The sequence below is a fragment of the Tursiops truncatus genome, chromosome 2 (assembly GCF_011762595.2).
Source record: "Tursiops truncatus isolate mTurTru1 chromosome 2, mTurTru1.mat.Y, whole genome shotgun sequence".
NCBI lineage: Eukaryota > Metazoa > Chordata > Mammalia > Artiodactyla > Delphinidae > Tursiops > Tursiops truncatus.
Window position 1 is genome coordinate 121,942,162 of NC_047035.1, and position 20,501 is coordinate 121,962,662.

General features: G+C 36.0%; 1 protein-coding gene across 9 annotated transcripts in view; it reads right to left on the reverse strand.

The window, feature by feature from the left end:
* Positions 1-1,894: 1,894 nt before the first annotated feature.
* Positions 1,895-20,501, reverse strand: part of UBE3A (ubiquitin protein ligase E3A) — a 97,183-nt gene continuing 78,576 nt past the window's right edge. For 8 of the 9 annotated variants that reach the window (XM_033852055.2, XM_004316755.4, XM_073801330.1 and 5 more), the window contains 5 exons: positions 19,894-20,058; positions 18,663-18,818; positions 18,494-18,567; positions 10,375-10,518; positions 1,895-9,344 (listed from right to left, as the gene is read on the reverse strand). In XM_033852055.2, the coding sequence (XP_033707946.1) occupies positions 9,224-9,344; positions 10,375-10,518; positions 18,494-18,567; positions 18,663-18,818; positions 19,894-20,058 (660 nt within the window). In that variant the 3' untranslated portion in view covers positions 1,895-9,223. The remainder of the gene's footprint in view (positions 9,345-10,374; positions 10,519-18,493; positions 18,568-18,662; positions 18,819-19,893; positions 20,059-20,501) is intronic. The other variant, XR_012330242.1, reaches the window with a different exon arrangement.

Sequence of the window (20,501 nt, forward strand, 5' to 3'; positions counted from 1 at the left end):
CTCCGCAACTGGAGAGGCCACAACAGTGAGAGGCCCACGTACCGCTAAAAAAAAAAAAGAAAAAAAGGACAAGGTCCCTGCCCTCATCAGGCTCGGTTTCTAGTGGAACACAGATAAAAATGAGCAAATAAGTGAACTGCTTTTCATTTTCCTTTCCTTGTGTAACCCTCAAATGCTAGCATTTTCCAGGGATTCTGTCCATGTTCTTTCTTCCTTCCTTTATTCCCTTTCCCTGGTGATTACCTAAGGGCTCATCTATACTGAAGAACCATACATTTTAATCTTGTGTAGGCTTTTCTTTAAACCCTTATTTTTTTTTAACTGCCTCTGAACAGCTCCACTTGTGTATCTCTCAGACACTTCAACTGAAACATAATCCAAGAGTATTAATGTTCCCTCCAAAACCTGCTTCTCTTCCCTGTAGACCCCACACCACCACTACCAACCCATTAACCCAAACCAGAAATGTGGGATTTATCTTTGACTACTCTCTCCCAGGAATATCTAATCAGTCACCCAGTCTCAGTTCCTAATATATCTTAGACTGTCCCCTCCCTTCTATCTTCAGGCTCTTATATACCATTCTAGAATTATGGCAGTGGTCTCCTAACTACAAAGACCGCGTGGCACTTATGCTCCTCCAGTCCGTGTTATAATACATATAAAATGCAAAATGAATTATCTTTGTATTACAGTATCTGCAAAATAAAAGTCCAAAGTCATTGGTAAAGTCTACAAGGTCTTTCATGATCTGACCTGTCTTCCTTTCCAATCCTGTCTTGATCCCTTTGAGCCCTACACTCAGGCATACTGAACACCCTCCACTTGTCTGCCTAGTATACACCCACCCACCCGTTAAGATTCAGCTAATCCTTCACCTCCTAACTGAAAATTTTTTGGATCTGAATTCTCTGTCCGAACTGTATTTCTACATACGTCTATTACGCTTTGTGGTTTATATGTATGTCTGGCCCACTAGATTCTGTCTCCCCATAAAAGATTCCTTGAGTGAACAAAGCAGCTCTGAAATCAATCTGAAACCTCAGCAAACCTGTAACATGATTAGCATTCAACTGCTATTTGCCAGGTAAATGTTAGTGAACAGAAAAAACTTCACACTTCATTTGGAATAGGACTAGAGGTAGGTTTGAAATCTCCCTTAGAGATCTTTCCTTAGCACCATCCTAAGTGTGCCTAAGTCCTTTCTATAGGTCTGATTTACTACATAATGAGGAACCTGTGTGTCAGGAAGGAAGTAAGGGGGATGGTGCAGCAGAACACAATGTTTTTCTTTTTGCAAGTCTGCTCTCTGGCTCTGGATTTGTTTTTCTAGGAATGAATTCTCAGGTCATGTAGTTTTTCTGGTCACTTTCAGGTAATAAACAAAGCATCTATTTTTCTGGGTATGAAATCCGCACTAGTGAAACGTCAAAAGGCCACTCTCTCCCCTAATTGAAGACATAACTCTTGCTCAGGGCTTCTTCTGAGTGGGAAGCCTGAAGATAGGCTCTTCCTCACTTTACCTACTTTCTCACTCAAAAGCTATGTCTGGCCCTTCTGGAAGGGAGGGAATTAGAGAAAAGAATCCTGCCTTATCCAGTTGGTGCAACTGTAATAGGATACTGAGCCTTCAGGCAGAGGTGGGGGTTAATGTCTATCTTTCATGAAGCAGACTCTCCAGGGAACCCCAACTGAAACATCTGGCTTGGTTGGTAGCTTCCAATTTCTTCTCCTCACACAGCTTCTACATCTGATGGTACTCAGATGTTGGATGCCTTGCTCCAGAGCAGGAAGCCCACTTGTGCAGGGTAATTTTCAAGACGGCTCATGACCAGTCTCTTACAACGACCCCATGTGGGTGTGGCCTATAGGAAACATACACTTCAGCCTCATCATTGGTAAATGTGCCCTTTATTCGGCAATATTCTAAACAAAATACAAACAAACCAAACCCAGCAGCATATTAGAAGGTTTGTGTACCATGGACCTGTAGGATAACCCCATGAATGCAGGGTTGGTACAACATACCAAAATCCATCAATGTGATAAAGGACAAAACCCACATGACCATCTTAACAGAAGCAGAAGAAGCATCTGACAAAATCTAATATCCTTTCTTGAGAAAAAACACTCAAAACTAGAAAGGGAAGGAAAATTTCCTCAACCTGAAGCAGCTATGAAAAACCTACCGTTAGCATCACACTCAATGGTGAAAGATTAAATGCTTTCCTCATAAAATCAGGACTAAGATAAAGATATCTGTTCTTGCCACTTCCATTCAATATTGTACTAGAGGTGCTAGCCAGGGCACTTAGAAAAGAAAGAAATAAAAAGAACCCAGAGTGAAAGGGAAGAAGTCAAACTATTTCTATTTGGCAGATGCATGATCTTGTATATAGAAAATCCAAAAGAACAAAAAGAATAAAATACTTAGGAAAATATTTAACCAAAGAAACCAAGATTGTACACTGAAATCTATGAAACATCAATGAAAAAATTAAAGACCTTAATAAGTGCAGAGACAACCATGTTCATGAATTGAATACCTTTATATTGTCAAATTAGTGATATTCCCCATATTTATTTACAGATTCAACACAATCCCTATCAAAATCCTAGCTGCCTGTTTTGTAGAAACTGATAAGCTGACCCCAAAATTCACATGGAACTGCAAGGCACCCATAATAGCCAAAATGACCTTGAAAAAGAACAAAGAAGATTCACACATCCCAAATTCAAAACTTACTACAAAGCTACAGTAATCAAGACAATGTAGTACTGGCATAAGGACTGACATATAGGTCAATGGAATGAAATTGAGAGTCCAGAAATAAAGTCTTATATTTACGGTCAATTATTTCTGCATAAGGGTGCCAACACTAGTCACAGGGAAGTAAGTCTTTCAACAACTGGTGCCTGGACAATTGGATATCCACATGCCAAAAAATGAAGCTAGACTCCTACAAGGCACCATATGCAAAAATGTATTAAAGATCTAAATATAGGAGCTAAAACTACAAGACACATATGATTCTTTAAGATATGACACCAAAAGCGCAAGCAACAAAAGAAAAAATAGATAATTTGGATATCACCAAAATTAAAGTCTTTTGTACTTCAAAGAACACCATCAATAAAGTGAAAATACTATCCAAAGGATGGGATAAAATATTTGCAAATAACTTATCTGGTAAGGGACTTGCATCAGAATTAAACAACTCAATAATAAAAAGACAACTCAATCAAAAAATGGGGAAATGTTCTGAATAAACATGTCTCTAAAGATGATAAAACAGCCAAAAGCACATGAAAAGATGCTCAACATTAGTCATTAGGAAAATGCAAATCAAAACTGAGATATCGCTTCACTCCCACTACGACGGCTGGAATCAAAGTCAGATAATATGTGTTGGCCAGGATGTGGAGGAATAAGAACTCAAGTTGCTGGTGGGAATGTAAAATAGTGCAGCCACGTTGGAAAACAGTTGGCAGTTCCTTGAAAGGATTGGGCATATGACCCAGGAATTCACTCCTGTGTACATAGCCAAAAGAAATGAAAGCTTATGTCCACATAAAAACTTGTACACAATGTTCATGGTTGTAGTACTTATAATAGCCAAACAGTGAAAACTACACAAATATCTACCAAATGAACAAAAATATGGTATAGCAATACAATATTATTCAGCTATAAAAAGAAATGAAGTGCTGAAACATACTGCAACATAGATGCACCTTGAAAACATTGTTCTAAGTGAAGAAAGCTAGACACAAAAGGCCACGTTGTATGATTCTATTGATATGGAATATCCAAAATTGGCAAATCTATAGACAAAAAGTAGATAAGTAGATTAGTGGTTAGTACTTGGAGAGCGGGGAGAGACAGTCACTTTTAATGGGTACAAGATTTTTTTTTTTTGCAGTGATGAAGATGCTCTAGAATTATATGTGATGCTTGCACAATCTTGTGAATATTCTAAGAGCCACTAATTATATACCTTAAAGGGGTGAATTTTATTATGTGAATTATCTTAATTAAAAAAACAAAGATGAGGGAAAACACTCCTCCTCCATTTTGAGGTAGATGAGGGTCAACTCCTGTAAAAGAAATCACTACAAGCATCTCCAGCCTCTCAATGGATTCCCTCTTCTGTCTTGCAACAGGTTGCCTAGCATCTGTATCTCAACTTCACTGAGTCTTGGATATGATAATCCAAGCTGAAGGAAGGGCAGGGCCAGGACTGAGACCCAGTCATCCAACTCTGAAGGTTGTACCCTCAATCTGTGCACTATTTACTAGACACATGCCCATCACATTTTCTATGGTTTCCTGGAGACTGGAAGATAGGATAATTATTCCAGATCCTGTTCAGCTGAACATAAGAATCCTGATTTAAGGGTCAATTTGTAGCAATGGTTATAAGGTTCTGGCAAAACAGGTATTCATCATGGTGAGTGCTTCATTTAATATAAAAAACACAGTATTTAGCAAAGAATAGCTCCTTGATGTGAGGGTTTGGCAACAACAGGATGGTGTAAGACACCCGCTCCCATCTCCACTGGGAGAGGAGTGTAGCCACAGAGGCTGGCTGCACAGAGGCTCCTGGTTGCCAGAGCACATCCATAAAGCAGGAAAATCTTGCCTTCAAGGACTTTGTTCTTTTCATCCTTCCCCTCTTAGTAACCTACAGTTTCACAGGTTGAAATGACAGAGCCGGTTATTCTGGGGAGCCACTTCCTCCAAGAGCAAGTTCTTTAGCCACTAAATATTCAAATATTTAAAATAAAAACCCTTTTGGGGGAGGAGGGAGAGGAGACAGGAGACTGAGGCCATCTTTAGCGGAAAAAAGAGAAGCTTCATTGAACATTCTACGGCACGCTGAGTCATTTTCAATCATTCATCAGGTAGTGATTGACAAGCTAGTGGAAAAATAGAGCTAATCCTTTAACAAAGTTATTATGCAACTACTACATGGCAGAGGCACAAAGATAAACAATCTTCCCCATGAATCTGCCCAGATCAGGTAATGATTATGGGAAAAAAAGAAAAATCCCAGTGATTCCTCACTGTTCGATGTGCCCAACCATGCATGAACTACCATGGAAGTTTGGGTTGCTGTTAGGTTACAGAGACACTCTGGGGGTTGATGAAGAAGTCTTTATGGGTGAGGCGCTTTTAAAATTTTGGCCTTCAAGGTTACTTGAGAAATATGAAATAATTAAACACAGCATGCTAAGATGTGGGCGGGGATGCAGGGAGACATGCCTGTAACTGATGGTAAATAAGATGTGGGTGGGGATGCAGGGAGACATGCCTGTAACTGATGGTAAAATTGGAAAAGGAGGTGGGGCTGAGCCTATGGAGGGTTTTGGATGCAGGCTTGCAGATTTATTCAAAGGGGAACAAGTTTTGAAGCAAAGGATATTTAAATTAGCAAAATTGTGTTTTGGCAGAACAAAAAAGAATGCAAGAGGACGTTAGGCAGATGAGTTAGGAAGCTACTAACAGCATCCAGGTGAGTCAGAGGATCAGGGGCTGAAAGGAAGTATGTTGAAGGATGGAGGGGGAAAGAAATGATACAAGCAGTGATAACTGAGGGATGAGGGATTCTGAGTTGAAAATGATGCTTTTAAGGAAGAAACAATAAATGGTAGGTACAGACATAAGAGTTTCATTTTTAAGTGCATTGATTTTGAGGTACCAGAAACATATTCTGGGGATAGAGACTGAGCAGAAGACATGGATTTGAGGAAGAATCTTTTTGAGTGGTGGAGGAGTAACAGACAGAATTGGGCAGGTACAGACCAGAACTTTACAATTATAGTAGTATCCATCCAACTGAAAAAGGGACAGTAGCAGATGAACCAAGTTCAGGGTGCTGCCAAGGTTACTGGAGTTCTCACTGGCAAGTAGGAGGCTATGAGTATCTTTCAGGAGAGCATTTTTAGTGGTACAGCAATAGTTTAGCAGCATTTCTCACAGGGACACATCTGCACCAAAATCTTCCTACAGTGGTTAACAAAAGTCAACTACTGGATTTGAATAGGGGAAAAGAAAAAGTCTTGAGACTCTGCACTAGTAACACTCTCTAGCCTCCCCAGGAAATTATACACTAACACTGTAGTAAAAGACAACGAGAGAGAGCCAGAGGAAGCTGTGCTTTGAATTCTCTGGCAGCTCAGGGAAGGGGTAGGGAGGGTAAAGATGGTCCTTAGAAGCCAGTGGAAGGTCAAAAAAGAAATTTAAGGGTAAACAGGTAAGGGGAGCATGACTACAGAGAGCAGCCTTGGGAAGACACTCCTTCCAATGACAGTTTGAATGAAATTCTTGAGAAAACCCCTTAAAGGGGCCTGAAATCCCAGCACAGTCATGGTATTATGGGAACAGGGAGTCATGTTGCCAGGTTACAATCATGTCTTTTCTAGTAAGATGGACCTGTGCCAATGGGGAAATGAATACCATCAGCAAGTGCTGTTTGAAGCCTCATTTCGTGTATCTCCCTGCTTAGGTATGTATCCCAAAATAAAGCTAGGGAAGTTGTCATTGGATTTTATCACACAACTAAGCACAGCCCAGGAAAGTATATAGGGGAGGAAATCCAACTCAATTTGCTGAAGCGGCCGGGCTCCAGAAAAGTTTGGCTACAGGCCGTGTTTTTTTTTTAATCACACAACTAAGCACAGCCCAGGAAAGTATATAGGGGAGGAAATCCAACTCAATTTGCTGAAGCAGCCAGGCTCCAGAAAAGTTTGGCTACAGGCCGTGTTTTTTTTCATCACACAACTAAGCACAGTCCAGGAAAGTATATAGGGGAGGAAATCCAACTCAATTTGCTGAAGCGGCCAGGCTCCAGAGAAGTTTGGCTACAGGCCGTGTTTTTACTGTATGTTTGAAATACTCAGTAACAATGATATATAAGAGAAAGTTTGTATTTTATTTGGAAAACCAATTACTTTAGTTTATGGTTCTTTATTTCCTCCAGAGCTTCCTGCTGATCCAGGCAAAAGAGTACTTTATAACATGACATCTGGGGTAGATATCTACTACAGTCAAAATTTCTATTTTTTTTCCTCTTCCTAAAGATATTGTTCCGTGACAGTTTTGTAAACAGTAGTGAAAAGGAGGCAATGATAAAAAGAAGTGGTAACATGCCCAGGATAATTAGTTACTAAGCAAGTGAGAGCAATTAGTCTAGACAACCAATGAATTTTTCTCTTAAAATATTTTCAAGAGTAGGTTTATTTTCAACTGTTTGTTAAAAGTCTATTTGATGTGAATTCTATGTCTGATAACCTATACTCAATTACTATTCAAAAACTTCACACAGATATTATTACAACTGTAGAACTTCAATACTGTAGTGATAATAAAACTTGAGAACCAAAGAACACAAATTTCTTCATGAATTTATTATACAAAACGCCCCCAGAGTATTTGATTTCTCTTATTCTCACTTTCTTTATACACAAGAAGCACAGGAATGAGAGGCCTTTTAAGATGACTGTAGTAGCATGAGGGTCCCTTGCATCAAGGTAGTGTACATACCTTAACAGTGTTCTAAAGGCTGGCCCAGAAAAACCCCATGTTACTTTATCACAATATGGAAAGCAATGTCTTCTTTTTCCACTAAATTATGGTGAAAAATGTCACTTTTATTTAGCATTATGGTACATAACAGTTAAGTCTCAATTACTAAAAGAATTAAAATAATTCTTAAAGACATCCTCTTTCCCCCTCCAATGATTTGAAAGCTGTATTTTTCCTGCCAATTTCAAACAAATCATCAAATTGATCTGTCATAGTCAGTTAAAACAATCATCGAGGCACAAGCTCAGCACATTAGCTGTAACTTGTAGTAAAAGGATATATCAATATGTCTCTTCTCAGTTAAAAATACATAATCCTTTTATTTTATATTGCAATAAAAGAAATTAACAACACAGACACAGAAGACTAGAAAGGGGAAGAAACTACTTACTTCTGAATGTCCAGTAATTTAAACCAACCTGTACTTTTCCATAGTACATGAAAGTATTATTTAACACTTACTTTTTGAAATAAACTTTAATCTTTGGGGATAGACAATGTAAATAGGACTAAAGAGTAATAGTTCCATTCACTTCCAGGTCTCTGCTTACTGTATGATTAGGTAAAACAAGGCACAGTAGCCATCCTTTCCATTATGTTCCAACACTGATCATGTGCCTTGATAAAATGGCTGATTAGATATGATGGCAACATGAAGGGAAGACTTTGGATTGTCTATTTAAAATGCGGGTAATAAGCAATTAATAAAAAATTTATTTTAAGTGCACTTTCACATGCTTTATGTTTATAATAAACAACAAACTTCCTACCTTTCTTGCAAAGGGTTTGACTACCATTTCTTTTGGCCAAATGCACTTTTCCCCAGTAAACTTAAAACAACAACAACAACAACAACAGTGACGACAACAACAAATCCCTGTCCTTCCATATACTAAGAAAGAGGATTGGCTACTGAAACAGTTCATTGCAAGACACATGAAGACAACATACTGTGGCATGAGTTGTTTTTAATTCGTTGTGCTGTTACTAAAGTTCTGAGGGCTGCAGTTAAACATTTCAAGTTCTCCCTTCCATCTTTATTGATTTTAAGATTTTGCACAGAAAACTCTTTGGGGACTAGAACAGCAGCAACTGCATCACACTGTTTTCAAGACTTCAAGTTTCAAAAGCAAATTGTTTAAAAAAAAAAATACAGCTCCTGATTTGAGTTAGATACAGGGACAAAAAAAGTAGCACATACTTGAAGGTTACATGGTCTACAAATGGTGGCAATATTTTCCTTGGGAGAGTAGTTTGTTGGTATATATTTTTTAAATATGCAAAAAGGCTCAACCTCAAGCAGTAATAAACACAAGCAAAAGTGATTTAACCCTTAAAATAAATATTCAGAAAAACCTCTCTGTACATACAAGTGAAAGAAAAAGTAACACTTTCACGCAAAAAAATAAAATAAAATAATAATAATAATAAAGGATTTGTTCATATAAGTAGCTGAAATCTGCTGTTCCAGCCCACATATCCCCAATAAAGAAGGGAGGCACAGACATAGGTGACTACTGTGGTTCACTATTTTACAGCCTTTTTGTACTGGGTCACTATCACCACCAATTTTATCCCTCTTGTTATATTTATTAAAATTTTAAATTTATTTCTCCCCCCCCTTTTTTTGTTTTTTTACAGCATGCCAAATCCTTTGGCATAAGTGATGGCCTTCAACAATCTCTCTTTAAGTTTTTCTTTGCTTGAATATTCCGGAAGTAAAAGGACATTAAAGCAAGTATGAGATGTAGGTAACCTATATAGAGAGAAAGGGGAAAAATAGGAAAATAAGTCATGGGAAATACGCTCAGTATTAAATGATCCTACTTTAGATGGTATATATGTTGAGATGGTTTGCAATGCAGACTATACATTAATACAAGTCATGGATAATCTTTCTGCTCTTGCCATACAACTACCAAACTGCAGTTTGTCTCTATCTCATAAATTACTCAGTGCTAATAATGATGATGGTTGATGATAACATATTGCATCCCCAAAATTATTACTACATACCAGATACTGTTTTAGGTACTTAACCCTGAGAGCTCATTTAACTAAATTTTCTCACAATAAACCTACAGACTGGGTGTCAGTTTCCCCACTGTAGAATTGAAGTCACTGAGAAATTAAGTAACTTACTCAAAGATGGAGGTAATATATTCAAACCTCGTTTCCAAAATTTCAAAGTCTGGGCTCTTTAATGCTTATTAGAAATATTCTTGTATGACTATGTAATTGATTTGATAACCAATAAACTTACATTAATACCAAATAATACAGACAATACCAAATAATATCAAATAATGTAGAAAACTAATAGAAATGTTTCTATACATTCAAGCTATTAAATATACTACTGCTCACATACGGTCACTATGCACCAAATGTTAACTTACACGACGGAGAGGAAACACAATGTAAGGACTATGAAATTCGTCATTCTAGCATAATATACGGCTGAATAGACAATCTCCTGAGCCTCAACTTTACTATTCTAAATAGATGACATAATATGGCTTTCAATTAAAAAATTCTCAACCAAAAACTAATCACACCAATTTTTAAAATTTCAAATCAAGTGAACTCCATAATAATTTTTAACCTGGCCAGTGTTTAAAAATTTTCTCAAACATTAACAGCAAAATATTCTCTGAACTAATGTTTCATGTGATTTGGAGATTTCTATATAAAATTGCAAAAGTGCTCAGAAGCTTCTGGATACGTCACACATGTGTAATGTGGAATGCAAGGTTTTCAGTATACAGTCACAATTTAATAATTACCTTTCTGTGTCTGGGCCATTTTTGGCTATAATCATCTTTAATTTTCCTAGTCCGCCCACAGGTGCCCTGTCTGTGCCCGTTGTAAACTGCAAGAAGAGTCTTTTCTGCTCATCTGTAAATGAATGAACGATTTCCCAGAACTCCCTAATAAGAAAAGATAAAATACTGATTTTAGTTTGGCATTCATTATAACGAGCACTAATGTAAGTTTATGATTTGCATTAAAACCATAATAGGAGATAACCTGGAAGTTAATATCAAGTACCCTGAAGATTCTTTTCTGGTCATCTAGGACCTAGGAATTCCACTACGCAAATTTATCTTAAGGAAACAGTTTTTAAAAATATAAAAGCTTTTGTTCATCACTACATTATCTACAACAGCAATAACTGGTAAACCTAAGTGTCCAACAAAAGGAAATAATTATGTAAACTGTAAATATATAATCAGTAACAAACAAAAGACAAAATGTGTGTACTGTGAAAACTTAACTCCTGATGTCTTCGGGTGTGTGTGTGTGTGTATTTTATTTACCCCTCCTTTATTTTCTTTGTCTACGTGTGTGCATGTGTGTATACATTGTATTTACCCGTCCTTTATTTTCTTTGTCTGCTCATATCTTACACAACATTGGGGAGAAGGTGATACAGATAAGAGACAAAAGAAAAGGAAAAGAAAAAAATAAAAACAACCCACACACCTAAAAGTACTAATAAAAAAGTATACAATTATTATATAATCAATATCAATAGTGTGTGCTGGGGAAGGGGAGATGGGTATTATTCTGATATATCTGTCATCTGCAGTTATTTTAAGAGAATAATTTAATCCCTGGCATTCCTAAAACCTATGTGATAAAAGTCATGTTATAATGATGCTTGTTAAACTTACTCTAAAAACAAAATGCAAGCACATTAAGAGCAATCCTGGCATGCTTGTTTGAATAATAATCCATAAATTTAACATACACACTACTTCTCAGATAAAAATTTTTAAGATTTTGGAAAACAATTAAAAACATTTTTAATTGGTGAAAGAATGCATTTTTTAAATTTAATTTTTATTTTATATTGGAGTATAGTTGATTTACAATGTTGTGTTAGTTTCAGGTGTACAGCAAAGTGATTCAGTTATACATATATCCATTCTTTTTCAGCTTCTTTTCCCATATAGGTTATTACAAAATACTGAGTTCCCTGTGCTACAGAATAGGTCCTTGTTGATTATCTATTTTATATACAGTAGTGTATATATGTTAATCCCAAACTCCTAATTTATCCCTCCTCCCACCTGTCCCCTTTGGTAACCATTAAGTTGGTTTTAGAAGTCTGAGTCTGTTTCTGTTTTGTAAATAAGTGCACTTGTATCATTTTTTTTTAGATTCCACACATAAGTGATATCATATGGTATTTGTCTTTCTCTATTTGATTTACCTCACTTAGTATGATCATCTACAGGTCCATCCATGTTGCTGCAAATGGCATTATTTCATTCTTTTTTATGGCTAAGTAATATCCATTGTACATATGTACCACATCTTCTTTATCCATTCCTTTGCTGATGAACATTTAGGTTGCTTCCACATCTTGGCTATTGTAAATAGTGCTGCAATGAACACTGGGATGCATGTATCCTTTTGAATTATCCTTTTCTCCAGATATATGCCCAGGAGTGGGATTGCTGGATCATATGGTACCTCTATTTTTAATTTTTAAGGAACTTCCATACTGTTCTCCATAGTGGCTATATCAATTTACATTCCTACCAACAGTGTGGGAGGATTCCCTTTTCTCCACACCCTCTCCAGCACTTATTTTTTGTAGATTTTTTGATGATGGCCATTCTGACCGGTGTGAGGTGATACCTCATTGCAGTTTCTATTTGCATTTCTCTAATAATTAGCGATGTTGAGCATTTTTTCATGTGCTTTTTGGTCATCTGTATGTCATCTTCGAAGGAATGTCTATTTAGATTTTCTGCCCATTTTCTGATTAGCTTGTTTTTTGATATTCAGCTGCATGAGCTGTTTGCATATTTTGGAGATTAATCCCTTGTTGGTCACTTCGTTTGCAAATATATTCTCCCATTCTGTGGGTTGTCTTTTTGTTTTGTTTATGGTTTCATTTGCTGTGCAAAAAGCTTTTAAGTTTCATTAGGTCCCATTTGTTTATTTTTGTTTTTATTTTCATTATTTCAGAAAGATATTGCTGCAATTTATGTCACAGAGTTTTCTGCCTATGTTTTCCTCTAGAGTTTTATAGTATAGTCTTACATTTAGGTCTTTAATCCATTTTGAATTTATTTTTGTGTATAGTGTTAGAGAATGTTCTAATTTCATTCTTTTCCATATAGCTGTCCAGTTTTCCCAGCACCACTTACTAAAGAGACTGTCTTTTCTCCACTGTATATTCTTGCCTCCTCTGTCATAGAGTAATTGACCATAGGTGTATGAGTTTGTATTTGAGCTTTCTATCCTGTTCCATTGATCTATATTTCTATTTTTGTGCTAATACCAAACTGTTTTGATTACTGTAGCTTTGTAGTATAGTCTGAAGTCAGGGAACCTGATTTCTCCAGCTCCATTTTTCTTTCTCAGGATTGCTGTGGCTATTTGGGGTCTTTTCTGTTTCTGTACAAATTTTTAAAATTTTGTTCTAGAAAATGCCATTGATAATTTGATAGGAATTGGATTATCTGTAGGTTACCTTGGGTAGTATAGTCATTTTGACAATACTGAATCTTTCAATCCAAGAACATGGTATATCTTTCCATTTGTTTGTGTTGTCTTCGATTTCTTTCATCAGCATCCTATAGTTTTCGGAGCACAGGTCTTTTTTCTCCTTAGGTAGGTTTATTCCTAGGTATTTTATTCTTTTTGATGCGATGGTAAATGGGATTGTTTCCTTAATTTCCCTTTCTGATCTTTCATTGTTAGTGTATAGAAATGCAAGAGATTTCTGTATATTAATTTTGTATTCTGCAACTTTACCGAATTCATTGATAAGCTCTAGTTTTCTGAAGAATGCATTTTAATATTTATTTGAAAGTTCTTTCCAGAAACTTGGCAGAGAATGTCATACTTCCTACATCCATAATTACAATTCTAGTTTTTGATATTCTAGTATTCTAGAATACAATTTCTATTACCAAAATGCTAGTATTTTTGTTGGTGCAATGCCATTATTTCTAACATAGCTTAGCAGCTTTATTAGCATTCTTGGCTCTCTCCACTTCCCTTCCCTGACACTCTAATATCCTCCCCACCCTTCAGTTCTTGCAAACCCCCTATTCACCTAGAGAAAAGAATTTTAAAATAACTACACAAGAGGAAATTGGACATGGAATGTATAGGCACATCTCTCAGGAAGGAGAGAAATCATACCACAGTTTAGGTCATTCCTTTTGGGTGGCTGGCAAGAAAAAGCAAGTCTGCTGTAACCCAGAGCCCTTTGTCAGGGCAGAAAAGCTTCCTCACCCTTCAGGAGTGTTCTAAAGCCATACTGAATCAGCCACACCTGAAGAGGCAGACCAACGGGTGCCCTTGAGTAGAGGAGACAAACCCTGAAGGAAAACAGCAGACCAGCAGTGGTCACTGTGACAAGTTTAGCTGTTTTTTTGGTTCTTTCTAAAAAATTAGAACTTAAAATATTAGGGTTACTCCTATCAGTTTATATAATGAAAACACTTACTGAGCAAAATTCTTCTTTTCCTATAAGTGTTACGTTCTACATTAAAACTGTGAACTAAGAATGCAACTATTTAGAAAACTGAAAATGAAAAAAAGAAGCTTCTGTGTTTCTACATTAAAGTGGTAGCTGTATGGATTGCATCCCACTCACATCTTCTAAAACCTATCCAGTACATAAAGGAGACAAATTCCAATAAAAACACCCATAATCTATGCCTAAGTTAACTAGAAAAACAGAGTGGAAAACTCAAACTGACATGTAAACTGGAGTTTATATACACCTGAGTCCACACCAGCAGAGTCCAGCAGCAGCTATGTGGAAGAATGGGGTGTGCAGAATTACATGGGCTAGGGTTCACCCCAAAAGGGCACCCCAAGAGTGAACTACTAAGGGCAGGTAAGAGCACTGGCAAGAGGAAAGTATCTTGGACCAAATATGGCAGTCTTAGGAAGACATCATGCCTGAAAGGGATAGGGGGCACCCTGGAAAGCAGAGGTGTCCCCTAAAAGTAGCTTCTGGTTGTAAAGGGATGAAAGCAGGTGACAAAAATTGGCCCTAGTCAGGTAGAAGGCACTGGGCCACATAAACACACATGGAACTCAGTGAGAGATGGACAAATCTGAAATAGAAATTAGAAGTCTCTAAAATACTCAAGAAATATGCAAAATAAACTTGGAAATAAAGCTAATTTATGTGGTGACTAAAGGAGAAACAGTATGACTAAAATTTCTACTATGGACATAGGAGGTCAGAAACAGAAGAGCAAAAATAAAAAGTATTTTAAAAAAAACTAAAGAAATACAAAGTATTTAACTGCATAAACATAATAGTTTTCATTTGCAAAACACCCCTGTAAGCAAAGTCAAATGACAAACTAGGAAAAAATATCTGCCAATTTATTCAAGTGCTGATGTCCGTAATACAAATATAAAGTTTCTAAAAATCAAAATGACTGAGCAGCAAAATGAGCAGAACTATAAAAATTACTAATAGCTTAAATATAAGAAAAGATGCCTAACCTCCCTCATTCATAATGAGAAAACCACAAATTATAACTACACTGAAATGCCATTTCTCAACTAACAGACAGGTAAACAGCTGAGTTTAACAACACAATGGGTTTGGGAAAATTGTAAGAAATGAGATACTCATATATTACTGGTGGGAGTGCAAAATGTCACAATTTCTGTGAAGGAGAATTTGGCAGTATTTAACAAAATTACATATGTATCTACCATTTGGTTCAACAATCCCACTTTTAGCACCAATTCCCAATTTAATGATGTCTCTACATATGTATGGAATAATCCGTATGTAAGATGATTCACTGTGACTTTCTCCTAACAGGGTTGGAAATAACCAACATGTCTGTCTACACAATACGACAGTATTTAGACACACTTTTTTTTTTAAACTGCTAAAGTAAAAAATGTAATAGGACCCAGGGTCTCCTAACAAAACAGCCATAATGTCCACCATACAATCCAAAATCACCTGTCAAACCAAGAACCAGGAAAATCACAAGGAAGAAAGAGAATCAACCAATGTCAACACTGTGATGAATAAGATACTGGAATTAACTGACAAAGATTTTAATGAGGTCGTCATAAAAATGATTCTACAAGCAATTACAAGTTCTAGTGTTTCAAAACTGAAACATCAGAAACTCTCAGCAAAAATTATAAGTTATAATAAAAAAGAGCCAAATGGAAATTACAGAACTAAAAAACAGAGTAAGAGAAAAATACGAGATGGGCTCAATAGTAGAGTCAAGATGACCAAGGATAAAAATCTGAACAAAAGAGAAAATAGACTGAAAAAAGATAAATAGAGCCTCAGGTACATGTGAACAATGACAAATGACTGAATGTTGGTATCATGAGAGGCATAGAAAGAAAGGAAAAAGAGGGATTTCTCTGGTGGTACAGTGGGTAAGACTCCATACTCTCAATACAGGGGGCCTGGGTTTGATCCCTGGTCAGAGAACTAGATCTCGCACGCATGTCGCAACTAAGAGTTCACAAGCCACAACTAAAGATCCCACATCCACGATGAAGATCCCGCATGCCACAACTAAGAGTTGGTGCAGCCAAAATAAATAAATAAAGGAATATTTAAAAAAAAAAAAGGAAAAACAGAGTGGTACTGAAAAAGTATTTCAAGAAATCATGCCTGAAAACATCCCATGTTTGGAAAAAGACACAAACCCAGACTTAAGAAGCTAAGAAACCCCAAATAGCACAAACAAAACTGTTCTTCAGAAATAAAGGGGAAGTCACCCTCAGGCAAAGGAAAACTAAAAGAATTTGTCATTAGCAGATCTGCCTTTGAAGACTAACTAAAGGAAGTGATAAAAGATGGACTCTGAGGCAAACAGAAGAAAGAACAGAAATAGAAGAAATACAGGTACATACAACAGACTACCATCCTCCTCATGAATTTTATAAATCATATGTGATGACTGCTACAAAAATTATAACAGCAGTAATATTCAAGACAACGATATTTAAAGGTGGGGTTTCCATACTTCACAGGAAGAGATTTTGATAGCAATATCACATATGTACAATGTAATACCAACAGCAACCATGAAGAACACTATACTAAGCAACATACACAAAAAAAGAACACTAAAATCATGAAATCCTTAAAATGTTCAAATAACTAAGTATCCCACAGAAGGCAAAAAGATATCAACAAGGAACCATAAAGAAGAAAGAAACAGAAAACAAATAAAATGGCAGACTTGAGTCCTAACATATCAATAATTACCTTGAATACAAATGGCCTAAATATACCTAAAGGCAAAGATTGACAGACATGACTCACCTATTTTTAAGAAACTCATTTCAAATTCAGCAACATAGATAGGTTGAAAAGTAAAAAGACATTAAAAGATATATCATGCAAACAAAAAGCAAAGCAATACAAAACCAGGAATGGTTACAGTCATATCAGATTCAGATCAAAGAAAATTACAAGACATAAAGAGAGACCTTACATAATGATGGGGGGTGGGGTGGGGAGTCAAATTAGAAGTATGGGATTAACAGATACAAACTACTATACATAAAATAGATAAGCAACAAGCATTTACTGTACAGCACAGGGAATTATACCCAATCTTATAATAACCTATAATGAAATATAATCTGCAAAAAAAAATCACGTTGTACACCTGAAACTAACACAACATTGCAATACTGCAAATCAACTATACTTCAAAAAAAATTTTTTTTAAGCATTCACATATGATCTTAAGATATGTATCAAGTAGCAATTATGTTATTATAAAAGATAGAAATAAAATTAAGACCTTAACTTAAAAGTAATTTCTCCATAAGGAGGAGCACAAGATATCTTCAACTATTCTAAGGGAAACATTAAGACGCTACACAGTCATAACTATCTGTGATCAATAATATCACTAACAGAGATGCTGCTGTGATAATACTCACAAGTGAGGTTATCCTTTCATCATGTTATCTCAACCCTTTTATGGGTCACCTTTGAACTTCAAGTAAATAGCAGAACCGTGGTTGCTAAAAGTAAAAAAAGCTCACGACTGCTGCTAGAAATGACCAAGGGTGTGCTAAATAGAGGAAATATCAGTAACCTCCCACAAACCAGAATGAAGAATAAAGTAACAGAACAAAAGTAAACAAGAGAACATAAAATAACATATTGTTTATTTCTAGATACAACTGATATTCATTATGGTTTTCACACACTTGAGTCTTAGAGTAATAACCTTCAGAGACAACCTCCAGGAATGCCTTCCCACCTCACTCCACCAGTGACTACCAGAAGGGCATCTTTGTCCCCTTAAACCCACCTTAGTAGGAGAGGAAGAAGCCTATGTCTTTCAGGACTGGACAGTAGTAAAGAAAAGAAGACAATAGCATTTGCTTGGAAGCAGTTAAGACTGGGAATCTCTGCTTCTTTCTGTGAGAATCTGGAGGCTTCAGATGTACAATAACAATTCTAGTATGTACCTTGCCATGTTGTAAGGATTAAATCAAAGAATGTACCATTTCACACAAAAGATGCTTCATATAGGGTAGGTAAGTAACATTTCACAGAGTTCAAAAGAAAGGAGAAATACTCGGAAGTGATAGTTCTATTTTCCTCATCATGTAACTGGCAGTAAGCACATTCTAACCAGAATTACTAGGAATATTAGATACGTTATACCCCCAATGCAGAAAAAAACATGCCACTTACATAAAACACATTAGTCAGGAAATAAACCACAAGATTAACAATAAGAACTGGTGACTGATTATATTACAAATATACCTCCAATTTTATAGATTGAGAATTTGTGAGTTTGCTTATTTGGGAAGTAAAACCTGGAGACAAAGGTCTAAAGCATAAAGCACACATCCCTTTGGTGAATTAAATCTTCCTTTTAAGAATTAAGCACTTACCTAATCACAACAGAGTCCCTGGTATAGCCACCGTCATATTCTGTAGTTTCTTCTAGTGCTTGGAAATCTAGATTCTGCAAATTCAAGAAAACATGTCTTAACATCTACACCACACCATTACAAACAATTAATCAATAGAAGATATTTTTGCAAACCCTTGCTTTCTTACCCGGCTTCCACATATAAGCAATTCAATTTCCTCTGGTCTGAATAAGTACTTTAAAGGAGATTCATTGGTCACCATATGAAAACCTCTCCGAAAAGCCTTGAACTGTTTTTCTACTGATTTATTGAGAATGTAGTCAGAATAGAGATTGACAAATTCCTGCAGAAAATATTAACCACAAGAGCATCTTATAATATGCAGTACAACAAAACACAACGAGCTACAGGGCTGCATAACTTTTTTGTTTTTATTTTCCCAAAGAAAAAACATTCAAGAATATTTTTTAAAATTCAAACTTTACACACACAAAGGAAAATACCTTTAACAATTTCACAGCTCTCTATTATAGTCAATTCTGAACTGTAAAAAGGCCATGCACAAATAAGTTGATACAATTTTAAAGTTCTCTCAATTAGGTATGCAAACAAAGAGACATTTAAACCATTTATACATCAATTTATAAAAATTAACATTTTTAATAAAGTGCAATGTACTGGATATGTATAAGCAAACAAGAAAGTCTCATGTTTTCTATTCTAGAATATTTGGGGAGCTGCCTACTGTATCCAGTTCAACAAAAATATTGGTTTTAATTGATGCACAAGCTACTATACTAAATCATAAATGGAAAATATACTTTTGTATCCTAACTTAGTGAATATAATATTTTATCAAAAATTATATTAACATCACACTTACTAAAGGTTTTATATATATCATAATTTCCCTGTTATGCTCTGGGTTATTCCCCTCTGTTTACAGATGCATACTTTTCTAGTCAACAGAAAACACAAAACTGATTTCTTTAAAGTATTCTTTAATACTTTTCAGACATATACTTAAGGCACATGTATGTGTGAGTACATTAAATGCAATTATCATCTGTTTGGTTATAAGGACCTTAATTACAAGGTCCCTGTTTCCCTCCCCTCTACAGCTTAATATGAGAAACACCCCACTTCATGCTTTATACCACAGCCACACTGAGCCATTCACTACCTCCTACGCATGCCTTCTTTCTCTAAAAGGGGCTTAATGCCCAACCATGTGCTCTCATACAGCTTACAGCCAAAATTTAGGAAACTGTGGTTATTTCCTTTATAATAACTTGGTTACTTGATTTCTTGGGTCTCTGTACGGATATTAGATACTCCTTTAAAAACTAGAAGCATATATGATTTAAAATTCTGTTAATAAAGAGAAAAGACAAGGATGACATAAAAACATTTATTACCTTCCTGTTTTCATTTGTAATTGGAATTTTATCACCATTTTCCTTTAGATCATACATCATTGGATTACCAAAAAGATCCGTCTGAGATATCTGGAAAGTGATCATCATATCATCTTCCACATTCCCTTCATACTCCAGTAAGTCTTTTAAACTCTGATATAGAACCTAACAATCAGAAATGGAAAATTAAGGCTACCACAGAACTACAAAATACAACAGTTTGTATCACTCTTCTTGGGAAAAGATTAAAAAAAAAAAAGCCTTTAACAATAAAAATTAAAGCATAGATAGTATTCCTGCCCCAATAGTTTATATGTAGAAACTAAAGAAAGACTGTCAGTCATTGGTGATGTCCCATTCTCTGCTGAGAAACCCCACACTAGCTACTTAGCAATGGATCTCACACTGTGCTCTCATGAGAACCTTAGAGGTGTGTCTCAAGGTTAAAGAGCGGCTGTAGCCACCAGCCCCTTACTCAGTGCAGCTCTGATTTAACTGGGCAATTTCATGATTTCATTAAAAACAAACAAACGAACAAAAAATTAAAAACACTTTCCTACAGAATCAATCTTTACAAAGCCAGCTTGCTGACAGCAATATGTAAAAAA